The 20,662-nt window shown below is 46.3% G+C and overlaps 1 protein-coding gene across 1 annotated transcript in view; it reads right to left on the bottom strand.

The window, feature by feature from the left end:
• The window catches only part of LOC120057524 (roundabout homolog 2-like), a 106,926-nt gene that overhangs the window by 32,016 nt on the left and 54,248 nt on the right, over positions 1 to 20,662 (bottom strand). The window contains exons 3-9 of the mRNA XM_039006119.1: positions 12,883 to 13,040; positions 12,537 to 12,657; positions 12,164 to 12,302; positions 9,853 to 9,989; positions 8,753 to 8,764; positions 3,826 to 3,950; positions 2,607 to 2,778 (exon numbers count right to left, since the gene is read on the bottom strand). Of these exons, the coding sequence (XP_038862047.1) occupies positions 2,607 to 2,778; positions 3,826 to 3,950; positions 8,753 to 8,764; positions 9,853 to 9,989; positions 12,164 to 12,302; positions 12,537 to 12,657; positions 12,883 to 13,040 (864 nt within the window). The remainder of the gene's footprint in view (positions 1 to 2,606; positions 2,779 to 3,825; positions 3,951 to 8,752; positions 8,765 to 9,852; positions 9,990 to 12,163; positions 12,303 to 12,536; positions 12,658 to 12,882; positions 13,041 to 20,662) is intronic.

The following is a 20,662-nucleotide window of genomic DNA, read 5'->3' on the forward strand; positions in this document are numbered from 1 at the left end:
ACATTCACGCAGATGAGCAGGGACCCTGGGCATCTTTCTTTTGGTGTTTTTCAGAGTCAGGAGAAAGGCCTCTTCAGTGTTCTAAGTTTTCATAACTGTGACCTTAATTTCAACAACCGTTCCACAGGTGCATGTTCATTAATTGTTTATGGTTCATTGAACAAGCATGGGAAACAGTGTTTAAACCCTTTACAGTGAAGATCTGCAAAGTTATTTGGATTTTTACGAATTATCTTTGACAGACAGTGTCCTGAAAAAGGGACGTTTCTTTTTTTGCTGAGTTTACCTCCATATAACAAAGAGAAAGGAAAAGCAGAAGAAACCACAGAGAAACCAGACAAAGAGAAAAAAACACCATATGAGGCATGATCGTCATCATTGTTTTAATTTTCTCTTAACCTTTTCCCAATACCTTTTGCTGCCGTGACAGCAGTAACAACATTCCTCAAGCGGAAATGCTTCTTCACACTCAACTGATCTAACCCCACCGTCTTCTGTAACACCACAGCTAACCTCACAAACTTATCAACATCAAAAAAATCTGCCAATTCGACATATTTCCCAAAAGTCTGATCCAGGAACCCATTTACCTCCTCTAGATTGTAAATTGAGTCGTTGCCAGCTGCTATCATATCAGGAGAGATGTCCATCTCCTGATCCTCCTCAACTGCAGCGGCAGGTAGCCTAGTGGTTAGAGCGTTGGACTAGTAACCGAAAGGTTGCTAGATCGAATCCCTGAGCTGACATGGTATCTGTTATTCTGACCCTGAACAAGTAAGTTAACCCACTATTCCTAGACTGTCATTGTAAATAAGAATTTGTTCTTAACTGACTTGCCTAGTTAAACAAAGGTAAAAAATAATAATGTTAAACTGAGGCCACAGACCCCTCACATCCCTCTCCCCACTTGTATCAGGCATCTCCTCCACTACCTCGGAGACTAGCCCCACCTGAACCCCCTCCTGTACCCCATTACTTGTAGTGGACATCTCCTCCACTACCTGTCCACCTGAACCCCCTCCTGTACCCCATCACTCATACTGGGCATCTCTTCACCAGTCTGGGGAAATGGCCCCCCAGATCCATCCTTACCTACTCCAACAATATTTTTCTGCTGCACATCAGACACTATGTTCCCCTCTGGCACAAGCTGCAACTCAGTACCCTCAACACGGACAACTTGTTCCTCAGCAACAGGCGCTTGTGACTGCTCTACCATTCTCAGCCCACCTTTCCCTACATCAGTGGGCTCAGACGTTACGAGGACCGCCTGCGTCCCTCCCTCCACCTTCTCCCTTTTCGGGCAAGCATGTCGCTTAGGGCCAACATCCCCACACTCAAAACACTGTTGACTACCCGTACTAGCATAAGCCATAGTCTGTTGTCATACTTGACTTTAAACGATAACTCCAAAGTTTGCTCCGTTGAGTCCAAAAACATAAACAGCTGTCGACGAAACGACATAACCTTTTTCAAAGCCGGATTTTGCAACCCAATGGGACAATCTTAATTGAAAGAGAGAGAAAAGAGAGAAGAGAGAGAAAAGAGACAGAGAGAGAGAGAGAGAGAAACAGAGAGAGTGAGAGACAGAGAGAGAGGAGGGCAAACAGCTACCAACTGGCAATACCTCAGCACTTAAGATAATGATGCTCCTCGAGAGGAGGAGAGAAGTGTAAATGTAACTCTCCATCAGGGAGAGAGTTCTCATCTGAACAGTTTCACTCTTTTCAGGATGTTCATGGCCTCTCTATGGTTCAACTTCCCACAGTGAGGCGCTAATGAAATGGATGAAGGCATTTGACCGATTAGCTCCTGCAGCGTTCGGCACATCACATCTCAGCCAAGATAAGTGCCAAGCATTAAACAGACAGCCTCTGACGCATTTTATGGCCGGCCCTTCAGTCAATGTTTTGAAGCAAGTGTGTGTGTGTGTGTAACGTCTGCTTCCAACTCACACTCTCAAACACATAGATCCCCTGAACGCAGCTCACTCTCCAGATCCCAATCACCTGAATTCTGATCACCTGTTCACACACCTGTATGTCATCATCACACACTATTTAGTTCAGTTCTTTGCACCCCATCACTGAGGTATTGTTTGTTTTGTGACACTTTTATTCGGAGTGCTGTGTTTCCCGAAATGTAATCCTCCCATGTATGATAGTATTGGCCTGCCTCACTAATGACGCCTTTTGCCTATTCCCTGCCTGTACTTTAGCCTTTCGGATTTCCTGTTTCAACCTATTGATCTCCCAGACAACGTTACTAGCCTTTTCCCTGCCTGTACTGTTGCCTTTTTGGACTGTGTATGACCTTCTGCCTGCCCCTGGACCCAGCTACCTGCCTCCTCCTGTGGTCCTTTACCAATAAACACCTGCTGCGCCCTGCGCTTGAAACCAGCTCTCTGTCTCCCATCGTGTTCGTTACAGTGTTTGTATGCTTGTATTTAGCTGTGCATTGTTCTCAGGCAAGACGCACAATTGTGTTGGCAAAGGTTCTGCAGGTGTCTGTTGGTTAGGATATGCAGGTGTACAGTGTCTGTGTGTGTGTGTGTGTGTGTGTGTGTGTGTGTGTGTCCATGGTGTATACGTGCTGTATGCTCTCACCGTCTGCCACCTCCAGCTGAGCCTTGGCCAGGATGCTCCCGGCCACAGTGAGGGCCTGGCAGGTGTAGTAGCCTGCATCAGAGCGCTGTACAGAGGAGATGGTCAGCTCTCCACTCACTGACACTGACACACGGCTGTCTCCCTGGGCTGGCTGGCTGGGGAACAGCAGATCCTGGAAAGATAGGAGAGACTCATTAGCATGGTGTTTTGTCCTGTGCCCAATAGAAAACCAGCAGGAAACATGGCGAGATACAATTGACATGTTGCAGTTAATAGCGAGAGTGAATAGTACATGTTAACTGTACTGTGCTAAATGGTTAATACATTCAGTTAGTTATATAAGAGATGTGAAGGAAGAGGAGAGAAATGTAGAGTGACAGGAATTAAACAGAGGGAGTTTTAATTGCAGTGAGTGTCATCCTTGGCAATACAATGCTATATAACAGTATAGTCCTACACGCCACACATGTACAATGCGAGAGCACACTGCATTGACTAAAAAGCACCAACAAGTCAAACCAATCATCTGGAGCCTTGTTCTGTTTTCCTCCATGTCCATTCTCAGTGTTCATTACTGACTAGCGCTCCTATTCACTCACTTATACTAGAAATGTGTGTGTAATTCAGTAGTAAGTGCGGGGGCCGAGGCGTCAGGGTCCTCTATCTGCTCAAGGTGGTTAGTCATTTACACTGTGGGTGAGAGGCGGTCAGCCCTGCCCGTGATGAAGCCCTGCAGTAGGGGTCTTGACATTGAGTGAGTCTTCACTGCCGCCCACTCATAGCCTTGAGATCTCGATCTCTCTATCGCTTAAATGAGATTTTTCCCCATTCCGTGTCCTGAGAGCAGACAAACGGAGGCAAAGGCAAGGACATTAGCCTAATCCCATTATGCCTAATGACGCTAATGTAGCAAATTAATGCTGTTTCTTGTGAAAGAAATGGCTGGTCAGAGCATGTGGAGTGGACTGATGAATGATGGCCACTTCATTATGTGACTGTCACGGGGACGGGAGTCCTGACCGCCACCTCTGGTCCCACGGCTCTAGCCACAGTCCAATCAGGACCAAACCTTCATGTCTCAATTAAGACAATTAGGAGAAGGTTGTTTTTGTTCATGTGCGTAAGAAGAGGCCAATACACATAGGCAAGAGCTAACACACGCAGACACAGTTAAGTATGCAGACATTCAACACACGTTATTCAAACAGGTGTTTCTTACCTGGCTGCCCTCTCGTTGCCAGAACACAGTGGGTTGGGGGTTGCCCTTGGTCTCACAGGGGAAGGTGGCTGTGCGCCCCTGAGCCACGATCTGGTCCCGGGGTCGCACCACAAACTGGGGAGCCTCTGAAGACCAAAGGTCAGAGAAGTGAAACCACTGTCACCACAACACAGCAGGAAGACATTTAGAGACAGTTCTGATTATGTGCACAAACTAATCAAGGGAAGCGACAGGTTACAGCTACAGGCTCCAGGCTACAAGCTACAAGCTACAGGCTACAGGCTACAGGGAACATGCAACAGGTGACTGTCTAGTAGTCTCTCTGAAGAAACATTACTACAGGTACCAGACCATACAGACCATTCATCCTGCTGGCCACAAACCTGAATGAATGAGACCAACCCATGGGCACGTGTGCTTTTACATATACATTCTCCCCTTGTAGTCTCTACATCAGAACTACTGCATATCAACTACTATATCTTGACCAGCAAGTTGGAGAAACAGAGGGGTGGAGGGCTGGGTTGGGTGGTTCAAATTAAGGAGGAGCATGTGCATGTACTAGTATGTTGAATAATCAGGTGTGAATGTGTGCTGGTTTTTAATGGGTGTGTATGTACAGTACCAGTCAAAAGTTTGGACACACCACAATATATTATATATTTGAGATTCTTCAAAGGAGCCACCCTTTGCCTTGATGACAGCTTTGCACACTCTTGGCATTCTCTCAACCAGCTTCATGAGGTATTCACCTGGAATGCATTTCAATTAACAGGTGTGCCTTGTTAAAAGATAATTTGTGGAATTTCTATATTATTTATTTCCTTCTTAATGAGTTTGAGCCAATCAGTTGTGTTGTGACAAGGTAGGGGTGGTATACAGAAGATAGCCCTATTTGGTAAAAGACAAAGTCCATATTATGTCAAGGACAGTACAAATAAGCAAAGAGAAACGAGAGTCCATCACTACTTTAAGACATGAAGGTCAGTCAATCTGGAACATTTCAAGAACTTTGAAAGTTGCTTCAAGTGCAGTCGCAAAAACCATCAAGCGCTATGATGAAACTGGCTCTCATGAAGACCAACACAGGAAGACCCAGAGTTACCTCTGCTGCAGAGGATAAGTTCATTAGAGTTAACTGCACCTCAGATTGCAGTCCAAATAAATGCTTCACAGAGTTCAAGCAACAGACACATCTCAACATCAACTTTTCAGAGGAGACTGCGTGAATCAGGCCTTCATGGTTGAATTGCTGCCAAGAAACCACTACTAAAAGGACACCAAAAAGCAGAAGAGACTTGCTTGGGCCAAGACACACGAGTGGAATGGACATTAGACCAGTGGTCCAAATTTGAGATTTTTGGTTCCAACTGCCATGTCTTTGTGAGACGCAGAGTAGGTGAACGGATGATCGCTGCATGCGTGGTTTCCACTGTGAAGCATGGAGGAGGAGGTGTGATGGTGTGGGGGTGCTTTGCTGGTGATACTGTCAGTGATTTATTTAGAATTCAAGGCACACTTAACCAGCATGGTGACCACAGAATTCTGCAGTGATACACCATCCCATCTGGTTTGCGCTTAGTGGGACTATCATTTGTTTTTCAACAGGACAATGACCCAAAACACACCTCCAGGCTGTGTAAGGGCTATTTGACCAAGAAGGAGAGTGATGGAGTGCTGCATCAGATGACCTGGCCTCCACAATCACCCGACATCACCCCAATTGAGATGGTTTGGGATGAATTGGACCGCAGAGTGAAGGAAAAGCAGCCAACAAGTGCTCAGCATATGTGGGAACTCCTTCAAGACTGTTGGAAAAGCATTCCTCATGAATCTGGTTGAGAGAATTCCAAGAGTGTGCAAAGCTGTCAACAAGGCAAAGGGTGGTTACTTTGAAGAATCTAAAATCAAAATTATAAATTGGGTGGTTTGAACCCTGAATGCTGATTGGCTGACACTCGTGCTATATCAGACCGTATACCACGGGAATGACAAAAAAAGTATTTTTACTGCTCTAATTACGTTGGTAATACAGTTTATAATAGCAATAAGGCACCTCGGGGGTTTGTGGTTTATGGCCAATAAACTCAGCCCAAAAATAATTCTGCAAAAAATGAACATAACAAGATTCAACAACTGAGACATAAACTGAACAAGTTCCACAGACATGTGACTAACAGAAATTGAATAATGTGTCCCTGAACAAAGGGGGGTTTAAAATCTAAAGTAACAGTCAGTATCTGGTGTGGCCACCAGCTGAATTAAGTACTGCATTACATCTCCTCCTCATGGACTGCACCAGATTTGCCAGTTCTTGCTGTGAGATGTTACCCCAAGGCACCTGCAAGTTCCCGGACATTTCTGGGGAGAATGGCCCTAGCCCTCACCCTCCGATCTAACAGGTCCCAGATGTGCTCAAACGTGCTCAATGGGATTGAGATCCGGGCTCTTCGCTGGCCATGGCAGAACACTGACATTCCTGTCTTGCGGGAAATCATGCACAGAAGAAGCAGTATGGCTGGTGGCATTGTCATGCTGGAGGGTCATGTCAGGATGAGCCTGCAGGAAGGGTACCACATGTGGGAGGAGGATGTCTTCCCTGTAACGCACAGCATTGAGATTGCCTGCAATGATAACAAGCTCAGTCCGATGATGCTGTGACACACCGCTCCAGACCATGACGGACCCTCCACCTCCAAATCAATCCCGCTCCAGAGTACAGGCCTTGGTGTAACACTCATTCCTTTGACGATAAATGTAAATCCGACCATCACCCCTGGTGAGACAAAACCGCGACTCGTCAGTGAAGAGCACTTTTTGCCAGTCCTGTCTGGTCCAGCGATGGTGGGTTTGTGCCAATATGCGACATTGTTGCCGGTGATGTCTGGTGAGGACCTGCCTTACAACAGGCCTACAAGCCCTCAGTCTAGCCTTTCTCAGTCTATTGTGGACAGTCTGAGCAATGATGGAGGGATTGTGCGTTCTTGGTGTAACTCGGGCAGTTGTTGTTGCCATCCTGTACCTGTCCCGCAGGTGTGATGTTCGGATGTACCAATCCTGTGCAGGTGTTGTTACATGTGGTCTGCCACTGCGAGGACGATCAGCTGTCCGTCTTGTCTCCCTGTAGCACTGTCTTAGGTGTCTCACAGTACGGACATTGCAATTTAATGCCCTGGCCACATCTGCAGTCCTCATGCCTCTTTGCAGCATGCCTCAGGCACATTCACGCAGGTGAGCAGGGACTCTGGGCATCTTTCTTTTGGTGTTTTTCAGAGTCAGTAGAAAGTGTCCTAAGTTTTCATAACTGTGACCTTAATTGCCTACCGTCTGTAAGCTGTTAGTGTCTTAACGACCATTCCACAGGTGCATGTTCATTCATTGTTTATGGTTCATTGAAAAAGCATAGAAAACAGTGTTTAAACCCTTTACAATGAAGATCTGTGACCTTATTTGGATTTTTACAAATCATCTTTGAAAGACAGGGTTCTGAAAAAGGGACATTTATTTTTTTGCTGAGCTTATATCACGGCTGTATCCAGGCACTCCGCTTTGCGTCGTGATATATTGGCCATATACTACACCCCCTCGGGCCTTATTCCTTAATTATATTTTGATTTGTTTAACAGTTATTTGGATATTACATGATTTCATATGTGTTATTTCATAGTTTTGATGTCTTCACTATGTCCCGGCCTGATCCGTTTCACCTGTCGTTGTGCTTGTCTCCACCCCCTCCAGGTGTCGCACATCTTCCCCACTTATCCTCTGGGTATTTATACCTGTGTTCTCTGTCTGCCTGTGCCAGTTGGTCTTGTTTGTCAAGCTTACCAGCGGTCATCCTGTCAGCGCCTGTCTTTTCCCTGCCTCTCTTTTTCTCATCCTCCTGGTTTTTGACCCTTGCCTGTCCTGACCCTGTACCCGCCCGCCTGACCACTCTACCTGTCCATGACCCTGTACTCGCCCGCCTGAACACTCTATCTGTCCATGACCCTGTACCCGCCCGCCTGACCACTCTACCTGTCCATGACCCTGTACCCGCCCGCCTTAACACTCTACCTGTCCATGACCCTGTACCCGCCCGCCTGACCACTCTACCTGTCCCTGACCCTGTACCCACCCGCCTGAACACTCTATCTGTCCATGACCCTGTACCCGCCCGCCTGACCACTCTACCTGTCCATGACCCTGTACCCGCCCGCCTGAACACTCTATCTGTCCATGACCCTGTACCCGCCCGCCTGACCACTCTACCTGTCCCTGACCCTGTACCCGCCTGCCTGAACACTCTACCTGTCCATGACCCTGTACCCGCCCGCCTGAACACTCTGCCTGTCCATTACCCTGTACCCGCCCGCCTGAACACTCTGCCTGTCCATGACCCTGTACCCGCCCGCCTGAACACTCTACCTGTCCATGACCCTGTACCCGCCCGCCTGACCACTCTGCCTGTCCATGACCCTGTACCCACCCACCTGACCACTCTACCTGTCCATGACCCTGTACCCGCCCGCCTGAACACTCTACCTGTCCATGACCCTGTACCCACCCGCCTGACCACTCTGCCTGTCCCTCAGCCTGCCTGTCGTCCTATACCTTTGATCCACCTCTGGATTATCAACCCCTGCCTGCCTTGACCTGTCGTTTGCCTGCCACTGTGGTTACAAAAAAACATTGTTACTTCACACAGTCTGCACTTGGGTCTTACCTTGATTCCTGATACACTATTATTCTACAATGTAGAAAATAGTCAAAATAAAGAAAAACCCTTGGGTGAGTAGGTGTGTCCAAACTTTTGACTGGTACTGTAAGTATAGGAATATTTATTGAGCTTTAGCATATGTGTATATGTGTGTGTGCATGTGTGTATGTTGTGTGTGACAGAGAAAAAGAAAGCAATGCATGCACAATGGGATCAGCTCATACTTACCAACAGGACGAGCTGGTGACAGAACAATGGTATGGTTGGGTGAGGACAAAACACAAGACGGAGAAGAGGAGAGGAGGAGAGGAGAGGAGGAGAGGAGAGGAGAGGGAAAGAAAAAACATGGAAATCAGAAATGAATGACGTGGTGTTGGGTTCAAAACTCCAGCAGGTAAGGAGCAGGAGAATGGGGCTCAGGTAAAGGAAATAAAACCTGGGTATCATCATGGAGGGGTGTATAGTTTAACACGATAGCCTTGTACACTTAGGCGTATTCACAGATGTGGGAACACCACAGACTTGTCACTTAACAATGTGCTGATGTGAAAGCAAAAGACAGAAAGCTGGATCCCTCACCCTCTTCACCTCAAATACCCTGAAAACACTTTCTCACGTCACCAATTCTCCTATTAACATCCCGGTTGACAGAGGACACAGTGAGGCGTGGTGATGTGCAGGCGAGGTGGAATGGATAGTGAGATACAGGGTGGGTAACACAATTGGTTATGGTTAAGTTGCTCATATCTGAGTGGAGGCTGGAAGTCCTGGTGCATTCATCCAGCCTGGGCCCTGGGAGAGCAGCGAGATCACACCAGATAGACTTTAGTATTCAACGTTTGTCCAGGTCCCCAGGACGTCGGGAGATGCCTTCAGTACTGTCCACTAGGGGCAACGTGAGCATGTGTTATTGTCGTAGGCTTGGGGCTTGCTATGACGTTGTGGATGGGGATAAACGAAGGGCTTAAACTGCATGTTTCGGCTCCGAGGATCGCGGGTTCAATCTAATGCCAAACCTTGACCCTTACCTTATCCCAAACCTTATCCCTTACATGTACCCTTACCTTAACCAGTCGGAATTAATGCCTAAACTTACCATCAAGTTTTTTCTGTTTTAGGAAAAATGTTGAATCGTGAAGAGAGACTGTTCTTGTTGGGGAGAGAGTAGGACTGAGCCCAGCTCTGGGCTCACAGCAGGCAATAACACTCACATGGTGGGGTGTGGGAGAGGAATGGCCTGGGCCCACCCTGCTGAGACTATTACCACAGCTCCAGGAACAGGATTAGTGACAGGTGTCTGGCTGTCTGCTACAGTAGCCTGTACTCACCCCTGACGGTGAGGGTAGCCGAGGCCTCCACTTTGCCCACACGGTTCTCGGCCACGCAGGTGAAGGTCCCCTGGTCCCCAGCCGACGCCTTCTTGATTCTCAGGAGGAAATCCTCCTTCTCATATCGGATGTCATACCTGGGGAAGGAGAGGGGGAGAGGAGCAGTTTACATTAGAGTGAAGTCTAGCTTGCAGTAATCAGTCTCACACCTCTGATGGCTTGCATGCCACGACTGTTTTGATAAACGGCTGCTTTGAAACGATTGGAAAAAGGGGCAAAGTTCTGTATAAATAACAATTACACAAAACAATTTACTGTATGCTTACTACAGTAAGTAACCCATTCTGGGACATTTCAGAGTAAAGCTTACATAAAATAATAGGTTGTGGACATAGGCTGTTTGAAGAATAAAGCGAGGCTTCCTGAGGTACTTAAGACTCCCTGCAGCAGAGAGACTGTTCTGCTACATAGGAGGAGGAGAAGGGGGGGCAATTATTCAGGGATGAAAGGCATGGCAAAATGAAAGGTGCTTTCAGCTGGAACCTTGACTGTTCCTCTATTTCAATATTTATGAAGAAGGGCACCCACTGTGGGGTGCGTGCGTGAGTGTGTGCGAGTGAGAGAAAGCCGAAAGAAAGAGAGAGCGAGAGAGAGAGACTATACTGTATCTGACATACTGTATCTGGTGCACTCGCATAAATCCACACCCAGATGCAGCCACACAGACAGACAGACAGACAGACAGACAGACAGACAGACAGACAGACAGACAGACAGACAGACAGACAGACAGACAGACAGACAGACAGACAGACAGACAGACAGACAGACAGACAGACAGACAGACAGACAGACAGACTGCTACGGATGAGAAAGACTCGGCAGTAATGACTAATTCATAAAGATACACTACGCATCACAGCAGCCAGCTAGTCTCAGCAGTGAGAGAAACAGCAGTCCTAACAGAGCAGGGTTAACAGTCCATCACTCAGGGGCAGAGGGTTTGACATGGCTACAGAGCATGGAGCATTATGGAGCTGGACTCTATAAGGGGCCTCCTCTGGTCTCTGAAGTAGACAGACCAGCAGCCTGTAAACCTGTCTAGTCTTCCATACCATCTGGACATGTGAGACGAGCAGAGCAGTGAAACACAATGACGGGGGACATGGCGGGAGGGGTCACGGATCCAAGAGAAGGTGAGAAAAGTGAGGGGGAAAATATCGCTCAAGCTTTTCTGTCGGTTCGGACAGTTGGTCTGTCTGACTGAACCTTGTGAAGACTCCAGTCACGTCACGTCTCTGACCCACATACACACCTCCTTGGAGGGCCGATCTGGGAGGGATGGAGGGATGGGGAAAGAGAGGGAGGGAGGGAGAGTAAGAGAGAGACTGAGAGAAAGAAAGAGAGAAGGGAGGAAGGCTGGTCTGGATGTAGGGCATGTTTCTGGAGACATGGGGAAGAAGGGAGTAAGGAGTGAGCAGACTGACAGACAGACTCTACTCTATCCCTGTCTGAGAGAGCACTCCCCACAGCCACATCCTGTCTCAGACACATGCTGCTGCTGCTGTACCACCACCAACACTCTCACACCACTACTTTAGGGTAGCTACTTCCTTTAGAAATACACACTTATGCCATGGAGGGAAAACACATTTCCTCCTATGCAGATCCCAATATGGTCAAAGACGTCATATGGGATTAAATATTGACAAACTGTGAGAGAGCGTTTTCCGTTACAGTGACGAAGAGAGCAGAGAGTCATGGTAAATGTAGTTTTATGCTGTGGACTTAAACACACATTGACTCCATTGGCAGCATGGTCCTGATATGATACAAAGTAATGGCCTAAATAGAGGACATTGTTAGACCTGGGGCCATGTGTAGTGTAGCTATATACACATAATTATTATTTCTGAGTCTAGCTAGGACTGCTATAGCATAGAAAATCGAGAGCTCAAATACTAAATTATACATCCAGAAATAGAGATAGAAAGGATGAAGGAGAGTAAAGAAATTACATTTGTGGATTCCTCACACACACGGACAGCATACACGTCAGCCTGAAAACACACTAGCATGTGCATAGTAAGTGCAATAGATGACATTTCATCTGGGTTTAAGAACAGGACAGTGGGCTTTGATAAATAATATTAGGTACTGTGATCCAAGCTGTAGTAACATGTCAGGAGTTTACCTGCTGTAGACTGGGACTCATTAGTCCTGTCTCACAATCCATATAAACACCTGTTTCAACCACCACAGCAGGAACTCATAGAAAACACAGTCACACAGACACTCCCTCTCTCCTCACCTGCCACGGGGTATATCCACGTCGTCCTTCCTCCAGCGTAATGAGGGAGGTGGGTCTCCCTGTACCTGACACCTGAGCTCCACACTCTCCTCCACCAAGACCACCTGGTTCACCGGCCGACGGACAAACGTGGGTCTCTCTGGACAACCACCACACACACACACACACACACACACACACACACACACACACACACACACACACACACACACACACACACACACACACACACACACACACACACACACACACACACACACACACACACACACACACACACACAGGACATGAGTCTACAAGCACTCGTAAAACAGGTAGCATGTTGACAAGTGCAGCTATTACAGGAAGGACCAGGGGGTGAGTCTGTCCTTACCGAACACAGAGAGCTGAGCCGTCTCACTGTCTCTCTCCCCCACCATGTTGGTGGCCACACACACATACATCCCTGCGTCACTCTTCCTGGTGTTGGAGATGGTCAACTTCCCTCCACGTACCTGACAGATAGACAGAGACAGCGCAACAACGTCTAAATCAGACACTCTGTACATTGCTTTCAGTGATGAGAAACATTGTGACTACTAGCCACTGACTGAAACGGGGTTATACCCACGTCACGCTACCCCAGACGGAGGCGGTGGTTAAGGGATTTTGCATATCTCAGCCATCCCTAATGAGAGTCGGCGTAGAGGAGCGTGTCCCGAAAGAAGTGCTGTACTCACAGTGACCCTGTCACCTTTGAGGTCCAGACGGGCCTTGTCTTTTCTCCAGAAGGTGGTGGGCTCAGGGTGCCCACGAGGAGGCTGGCACTCTAGGGTGGCAGGCTCCCCCACCGCCACCACCATGTCCTGGGGGTTCTGTCTGAAGTCATCACGCAACACTGGGACAAACAGAGAGAGGGGGGTTAGACTCTTTCTAAACATTTATTTTTTTACTAGGTTCATTGTGGATATAGTGGATGTAGTGTTTCATCCACTGTGTGGGTAGATAATCCAAGCTGGATGATCAACAAACAAAAAAACAAAGAGTTCACGGACAATAATATACAGTGTAGAAATAACGTTGCACTCTGTCAGTTAGTAGCAGAGTGAAGAAAATAACTGGAGGAGAGCCAGAGCCTAGAGCAGAATTCTAGTCAAACAGGAATCGTGTGGGATGGAGCCAGAGTCCCGAGGTCCTGCTGTCAATCACAGGAAGCTGTGGCAGACGAGATCTGGGGTGTCTCAGTCACAGAGGCCTGGCCAGGTCTACAGAGCCATATGGCTGGGTGGGTTCTGTCACTGTCACACGTCACTCCTCTACTCACTCAGACAAGCCTTTCTTCCACCCCATAGTAACACCCCCACTTAAAACATTGCACCTTTAGAAAACGCTGAGCGTCATATTCCATACGGATGCAATACAATTTACAAGCCTTCAGGAAGAAAAAGAATACAATTCTCGCCCGAACACTCGCACTTAACTTGTCTTAATAGCACTGACTCTGCTGGTAGCTACTTTATTGAGGAAAAGTGTTCTTTATATGACTGTGATATGTGATATGTGATATGTGATATGTGATATGTGGTTGTCTCACCTAGCTAGCTTAAGATTGAATGCACTAACTGTCGCTCTGGATAAGAGCATCTGCTAAATGACTCAGATGTAAATGTGACAATGTAAGAGCCACATATTCCCGCTGTATTTGTTCCACCACAGTGAGGACAAAAGGAAAAAACACAACTGTGGGAGAGAACCCATTTCGGTCAGCAAGAAGTGAATTTAGATGCAACCCTGCACACCTCTGAGAAGGTAGAAACCCAACCCAATAGAATGATTCTGAAATGGGCTTCAATTCTCTGGCATGACGGGTGGTAAAAATATGGTGCAATGTGAAGATATTTGGATATAAATGACCATAGGGGCCTCATTACATGAAGTGCTCATTATGTGAGGTGAGAGGGGAGCTAGAGGTGGTGGTGCATCTGGTTACTGCATCCTAATATTACAAACGGGTCCCGTACATGTAGCTGAAGGCCATCATTTAAACCTTGCCATGATTCAAGCCTCCCGAAATGAGACAGAAATCTATCTACAGTATTTGAGAAATACGACTTGGCTAAACACCGTAGACACAGAAAGCAGAGATGAAAAGGGCGTGAAACTGCATGTGAGCAATAAAATGAGTGATAATGATTTAAAAAGAGAGTAGGTGTTTAGCAAGTGGTTGTTTGTTCTGGCTTTGGTCTCGCAACGTACTCTATCATAAAAGAGGTATGCAAATCTTGCATGATAACATCTAACGATGTTACAATAACGATGCGCACGCTTCAATGGGGCAGAAGGTCATGTGTTGTTGTGATTCTGGATGGCCAGATAACTAGAAACAATGACAAGAAGAGAATCGTTTCAGGTAATTGTATCTTATTATTGATACCAAGTCCTGATTTGAGGTGTTTTGACTGATGCCATGTTATGCTAACAGGTTTTGTTCTGGATCAAAAAGGGGCTTAGGTGGTGTGCATGGCAGGGATCGTGGTAGGGGGCGTGGCAATGAATGTGGTCTGGCCACCAGCACAGCTACATTTTAGAGAACATTTCAGAGGCCCCCATCTTGGTGTCGTAGAGACATTTTTAAGCCAATTGCTTGCAATTCTACACATTTTGCCATCAAAATGTTGCAGTTTTAAAGCTAGTTTTCTGTAATTCTATGCGTTTTGCCATGGATAATACTGTGTTCTTTTGTTCAAACATAACAACAAAACATTGTTTGAATTTTTAATTCTTCCTGACTGTCTAGCTTCTATTTTGGTGATTGTTAGTTCTTAAAGATTATTTAAATATATAGATCCACTCTATTATCTTTTCTACATACTTTATATCGTGTTTTAGTCGTTTGAGTTCACGCTTAAATCGGTTTTCCATCCCAAAAATGTATTAAATAAATACATTTTAAAAAACACGGCTTGCCCAAGGATTACAATGGCAAATAAATTCCTGGCTAATAAGGCTCAAATTCGCTAGCTAGCTAACCAACATCTGTAACAATGTATTTGAGAAACAAGTGCTCATTGTGCAAATGTATTTAGGTTTCCAATAAACATTGGACACTAAATATAGTTGTCACCAATCTAAGCAAGCCCAGTGGGTTTTGCCCCATAGTTGTGCACGCGTCGGTTTTGCTGCTAAACAACCAACCCGTCTATACTGCATGTAGGCCAATGCTGTAACAGAGTCCAACAACTAGGACTACTACTGGCATTGCTGGCTGTAGAACGGGGTGTTTTATAATATGATCTCTCTTGACACAGGTCTGCAGAACAGTAGCTTGGAGTTTGTTGAATAGTCTATGTGATGAGAACAGCCTGCAGGGGCGTGTCACTTTCTCAACAGCAGTCAGAGGCCTGTCCCATTTCTGTCACACTTATGACACAGCCTACACACGTGCTCATACACTAACACAGTTGCCCGGGTCACGTACTACCAACAGTTGCTGATGATGCTTTATCAAAAAGAGCCAGAGATGGAGAGCGAGAGCGACAACACACACCCAATGGGGTCTGGAACAGGGAGGGGGTTATTTGCATTGGGGGATTTTTGAATAAATAAACAACTTAGCATGTCTGTGCCCTAAAAAAGTCATCAGCAATCAGTCAGGAGAAACTTCAGAGTCGAGACGGCAAGCGTTTACCCAGCGTTCCCGAGGGCCATGAGCCCAGAACATTACCTATTAGAAAGCTCTCATTTCAGCAGCCAGGCAGCGACGGCAGGCAAGCACAGACAACAGACCAAAAGCCACTCACAGAGAGGACGTGGCTGGCGGCAAACAAAGTATATACAGTCATTTCAATTGTTTATACAATAGACACACATATCACGTATAAGCAACTGAAGCTCGAGGAGCAGAGAGCGGTAAGGAAGCTACTGATTACTAATGGTCACGACATGATACGTAACATCAATCAGCAGGTCACATCCAATTACTGATATTTAAACCACTGATGCCCCAACTTGTATCCTACTCCTTAGGTGTCTGTCTATGTGACTGGTGACATGTCTCAACTATAACAGTGAGTGCCTCTCCCTTCATAACTTTTAACATTGCAACAGTACATGACATACTCCTCTCACAGAGATGTACCAATGTCTCTGTCTTCTAATTCGCCTGCGGGTCAGCCAGACAGCCAGCCAGTCACCATGAATGGTTAACAGTTAAGCAGTAACCACAATCATGTTGCATTAGCATCCCGTCCTCTTGTCATGTAATGTAAATTGAAGATGTAGGTGGCAGCGGACGCTCTCCTCCCCTCCCCCATCCCTCTCTCTCTCTCTACATTCTCCCAATTACAGTAACAGAGCTCCCGCAGACCACACTTCAACATCTATAATTGATTATCGTCTACTCGTCTGTCTCTTTACGCATTCACTGACTCTCACGCTTCTCCTGCTCCCAACCTTACCTAACCTACTTCTCTCCCTTACCCACTGAAACTTGCCTTCTACTGTACAACAGCAGCTAATGCTGGAGCTGGGAATTTTTGGTTTGTAGCCTTCTGTGTCTGAAAATGCTGTAACATAGAAATATATGGATTGATGGCATGGTAAATGGCTTTTAATAAATGTTTATAACAAACTGAAGGACTTAACACAATCTGGGGGGGGGGGGGGGCATTTAAAAGGCCTGATTTAGTACAATTAGATAATAGTCCTGTGTTTGACAATAAGTCAATCGCTGGGTTCTGATGTTGCCCATCTCTTGCCCAGTCATACTGGAAATGGCTAAGTGGCCCACAGGCCACTAGGTCAGTTAGGATCACCACTTTATTTTAAGAATGTGAAATGTCAGAATAATAGTAGAGAGAATTATTTATTTCAGCTTTTAATTCTTTCATCACATTCCCAGTGGGTCAAAAGTTTACACTCAATTAGTATTTGGTAGCATTTCCTTTTAATTGCTTAACTTGGGTCAAACGTTTCGGGTAGCCTTCCACAGAGCTGGTGTAACTGAGTCAGGTTTGTAGGCCTCCTTGATCGCACATGCTTTTTCAGTTCTGCCCACAAATTTTCTATAGGATTGAGGTCAGGGCTTTGTGATGGCCACTCCAATACCTTGACTTTAAGCCATTTTGCCAAAACTTTGGAAGTATTCTTCGGGTCATTGTTCATTTAGAAGACCCATTTGCGACAAAGCTTTAACTTCCTGACTGATGTCTTGAGATGTCTTGAGATGTTGTTTCAATATATCCACATAATTTTCCTTCCTCGTGATGCCATCTATTTTGTGAAGTGCATCAGTCCCTCCTGCAGCAAAGCACCCCCACAACATGATGCTGCCACCCCTATGCTTCACGGTTGGGATGGTGTTCTTCGGCTTGCAAGCCTCCCCATTTTTCCTCTAAACATAGCAATGGTCATTATGACCAAACAGTTCTATCTTTGTTTCATCAGACCAGAGGACATTTCTCCAAAAAGTACGATCTTTGTCCCCATGTGCAGTTGCAAACCGTAGTCTGCCTTTTTTGTGGCGTTTTTGGAGCAGTGGCTTCTTCCTTGCTGAGCGGCCTTTCAGGTTATGTCGATATAGGACTCGTTTTACTGTGGATATAGATACTTTCGTACCTGTTTCCTCCAGCATCTTCACAAGGTCCTTTGCTGTTGTTCTGGGATTGATTTGCACTTTTCGGACCGAAGTACGTTCATCTCTAGGAGACAGAACGCATCTCCTTCCTGAGTGGTATGATGGATGCGTGGTCCCATGGTGTTTATACTTGCATACTATTGTTTGTACAGATGAACGTGGTACCTTCAGGCATTTGGAAATTGCTCCCAAGGATGAACCAGACTTGTGGAGGTCTACCATTTTTTTACGAGGTCTTGGCTGATTTCTTTTGATTTTCCCATGATGTCAAGCAAAAAGACACTGAGTTTGAAGGTAGACCTTGAAATACACCCACAGGTACACCTCCAATTGACTCAAATTATGTCAATTAGCCTATCAGAAGCTTCTAAAGCCATGACATCATTTTCTGGAATGTTCCAAGCTGTTTAAAGGCACAGTCAACTTAGTGTATGTAAACTTCTGACCCACTGGAATTGTGATACAGTGATTATAAGTGAAATAATCTGTCTGTCAACAATTGTTGGAAAAATTACCTGTGTCATGCACAAAGTAGATGTCCTAACTGACTTGCCAAAACTATAGTTTTGAAGAAATTTGAAGGAGTGGTTGAAAAACTAGTTTTAATGACTCCAACCTAAGTGTATGTAAACTTCCAACTTCAACTGTAGATAGGGAGAGAGTGAGAGAGTGAAATAGCAGAGGTAGACAGAAACACAGAGAGAGATGGAGACAGAGAGAAAGGAAGATAGAGAGAGTGAAATAGCAGAGAGAGAGTCTGAAGTTGTATTTTATTTCGCAGAGTGGTCGCTAGCATCATAAAACCTTCTAGCAATATTGTGAAAATGTTATGCATCAGCGGGAGTGTGAGTCAGGGATCTGAATCTTCCCTTTTATCCGCCTTGTTTCACTAAAGCAGCTATAGCCTGGGGAGCATGGCTTTATTATATGCACTTGTCTTCCTTCGCTGAGATCACACAGCGCGGTGTTGCAAAAGGTTGCTCAACCATAATGGAGAGAACTTGATAATGCAAAATAATGTCCCTAAACGTGCTTGTGTTCTCACTAAGCTCAGGTTTAAATACCAACTAAACTGTTCAGCTTATCAGAGTAGGTGTGTAAGAGAAACAATGAGAGACAGAGAGAAGCAGAGGGAGCGCGCGTGTAAATCCCAGAGAAAAATATGGCTGCCACTCATCTTCTCAAATACGCCTGCTGCTCTCTCCTCTCTTCTCACTGACAAATGATAAAACAGCAAACAGGCAGATGAAACTGCATGAAATTCAGCATTTCTCTCCATCGGTCCAATTCTGCTGGGAGGTAATTTAAAAAAGTGGTGTCAGAGAGAAGCAACAAAATGCCTGGGACCATCTGTGCCTCGAAACCATCCAGCGTGTTCAAACAGTGGCGAGCAGAGCTGCCTAGCTAACTGAGAGAGCGGAGTGGGGAGGAATATTCGGAGCTTTGTTTACTGCCAGGCTACGATTACATTCTTTCTGCTGGACACATGCAGATGGCACACAGCATGTATATGTTTAGAGCTATAGAATGTAAACAGGTGGAGGACGTGGCTACAGTAAACATGTTCCCATTTGCAACAGCTGCCATTCAGGACAAAGAGAAAGCTCATTAATATGGTAATGCCATGCTATCACACCAATCCATAATCACACTTCTGCATACACACACGTCCTTTTGGTTGTTTCACTGAAGAGCGTGATAACGTGACCTTTGACTGGGGAATCAGCAGAAAGGTAAGCAGGGGAAACAATCTCAGGGCTTGGGTCTGCGGGAGAATAGCACATGCTCTACAGCACGGGGTGCCTTTAGACATACTGGTAGACACAATCTACAAACCCCTCCACTACACATTGAAGAACGATGGTGGGTAATGTATAATGTGCCAGTGTTGGTAGAATACCAGCTGCTAATAAGGCCACCACCACCAACCTTCTGTGCCAAGGGAAAGCGTGGCATCAAAACAAGTCCAGCGCCATGCGAGTGAGGAGGGGGAAGGCGTGGCGGCTAGGGGGTTGAAACAGGTGTGTTCTGCCCCCCCCCCCCCCCCTCCCCTCCACAGGCACTACTGAGCCCCTGGAAGCAGCTTACAGTACCCATTAGGATTATTCACCCCAAATCCATGTTAATCACATTTGGGCACACGGTAACCCACTGCTGCCACTGCCACCCACCATATTCATCAGGACTGTAGACGGAGACGTAGTCTGGGGGACGGTTTGGGGTCAAAAGTAGCAGTGGGGGACAGCATCACTAGTCTCCCACATAAAAACACAGTCCAACACCCAGAGAGTATAGACACATGAAACCATCCCTGCACAGCTCCCTGCACAGAGCACCTGGGCAGATAAAGATGGACTATCAATCAGAGGCCTGACTGCAGTGCCACCTCAGCAAATGGCATCAATTCTTTACGGATGACAGTTCTACAGACAGATAGGCATGGGGAATCAGTCAAAGCTTTCCGATGATAGCTCATCAGAGGGGGATCACAACGAGTCTCCTCTGACGGAGGACATTCGGTCGCCCCTACACACTGCATACACAGACCTCATACACATACACACGACATAAGCACGTCAAGCACACCACATACGCACCACACTCCTCTCAGGGAGCTCCACTGTAACATGTTCCAAAGGGCCTCTGTGTCAAACATTACTTCCCATTCAGCTGTGTGTGCTGGCACTGAGAGGGATCTGAGAGGGGAGCGGGAGTGAAAGAGAGAGGAAGGAGAGCAGAAAAAGAGGAAAACATAAGCGCTCATCCCACAAGAGGCCTTTGTGTGGCAGACTTCCAGGAATTAGGTTTAATCAGTTTTCCCTTCTTCTTCTGTCAGTCTTCTGCCTTCTCTTACACACACACACACACACACACACACACACACA

This window comes from Salvelinus namaycush, chromosome 12 (genome assembly GCF_016432855.1).
Source record: "Salvelinus namaycush isolate Seneca chromosome 12, SaNama_1.0, whole genome shotgun sequence".
Taxonomy (NCBI): domain Eukaryota; kingdom Metazoa; phylum Chordata; class Actinopteri; order Salmoniformes; family Salmonidae; genus Salvelinus; species Salvelinus namaycush.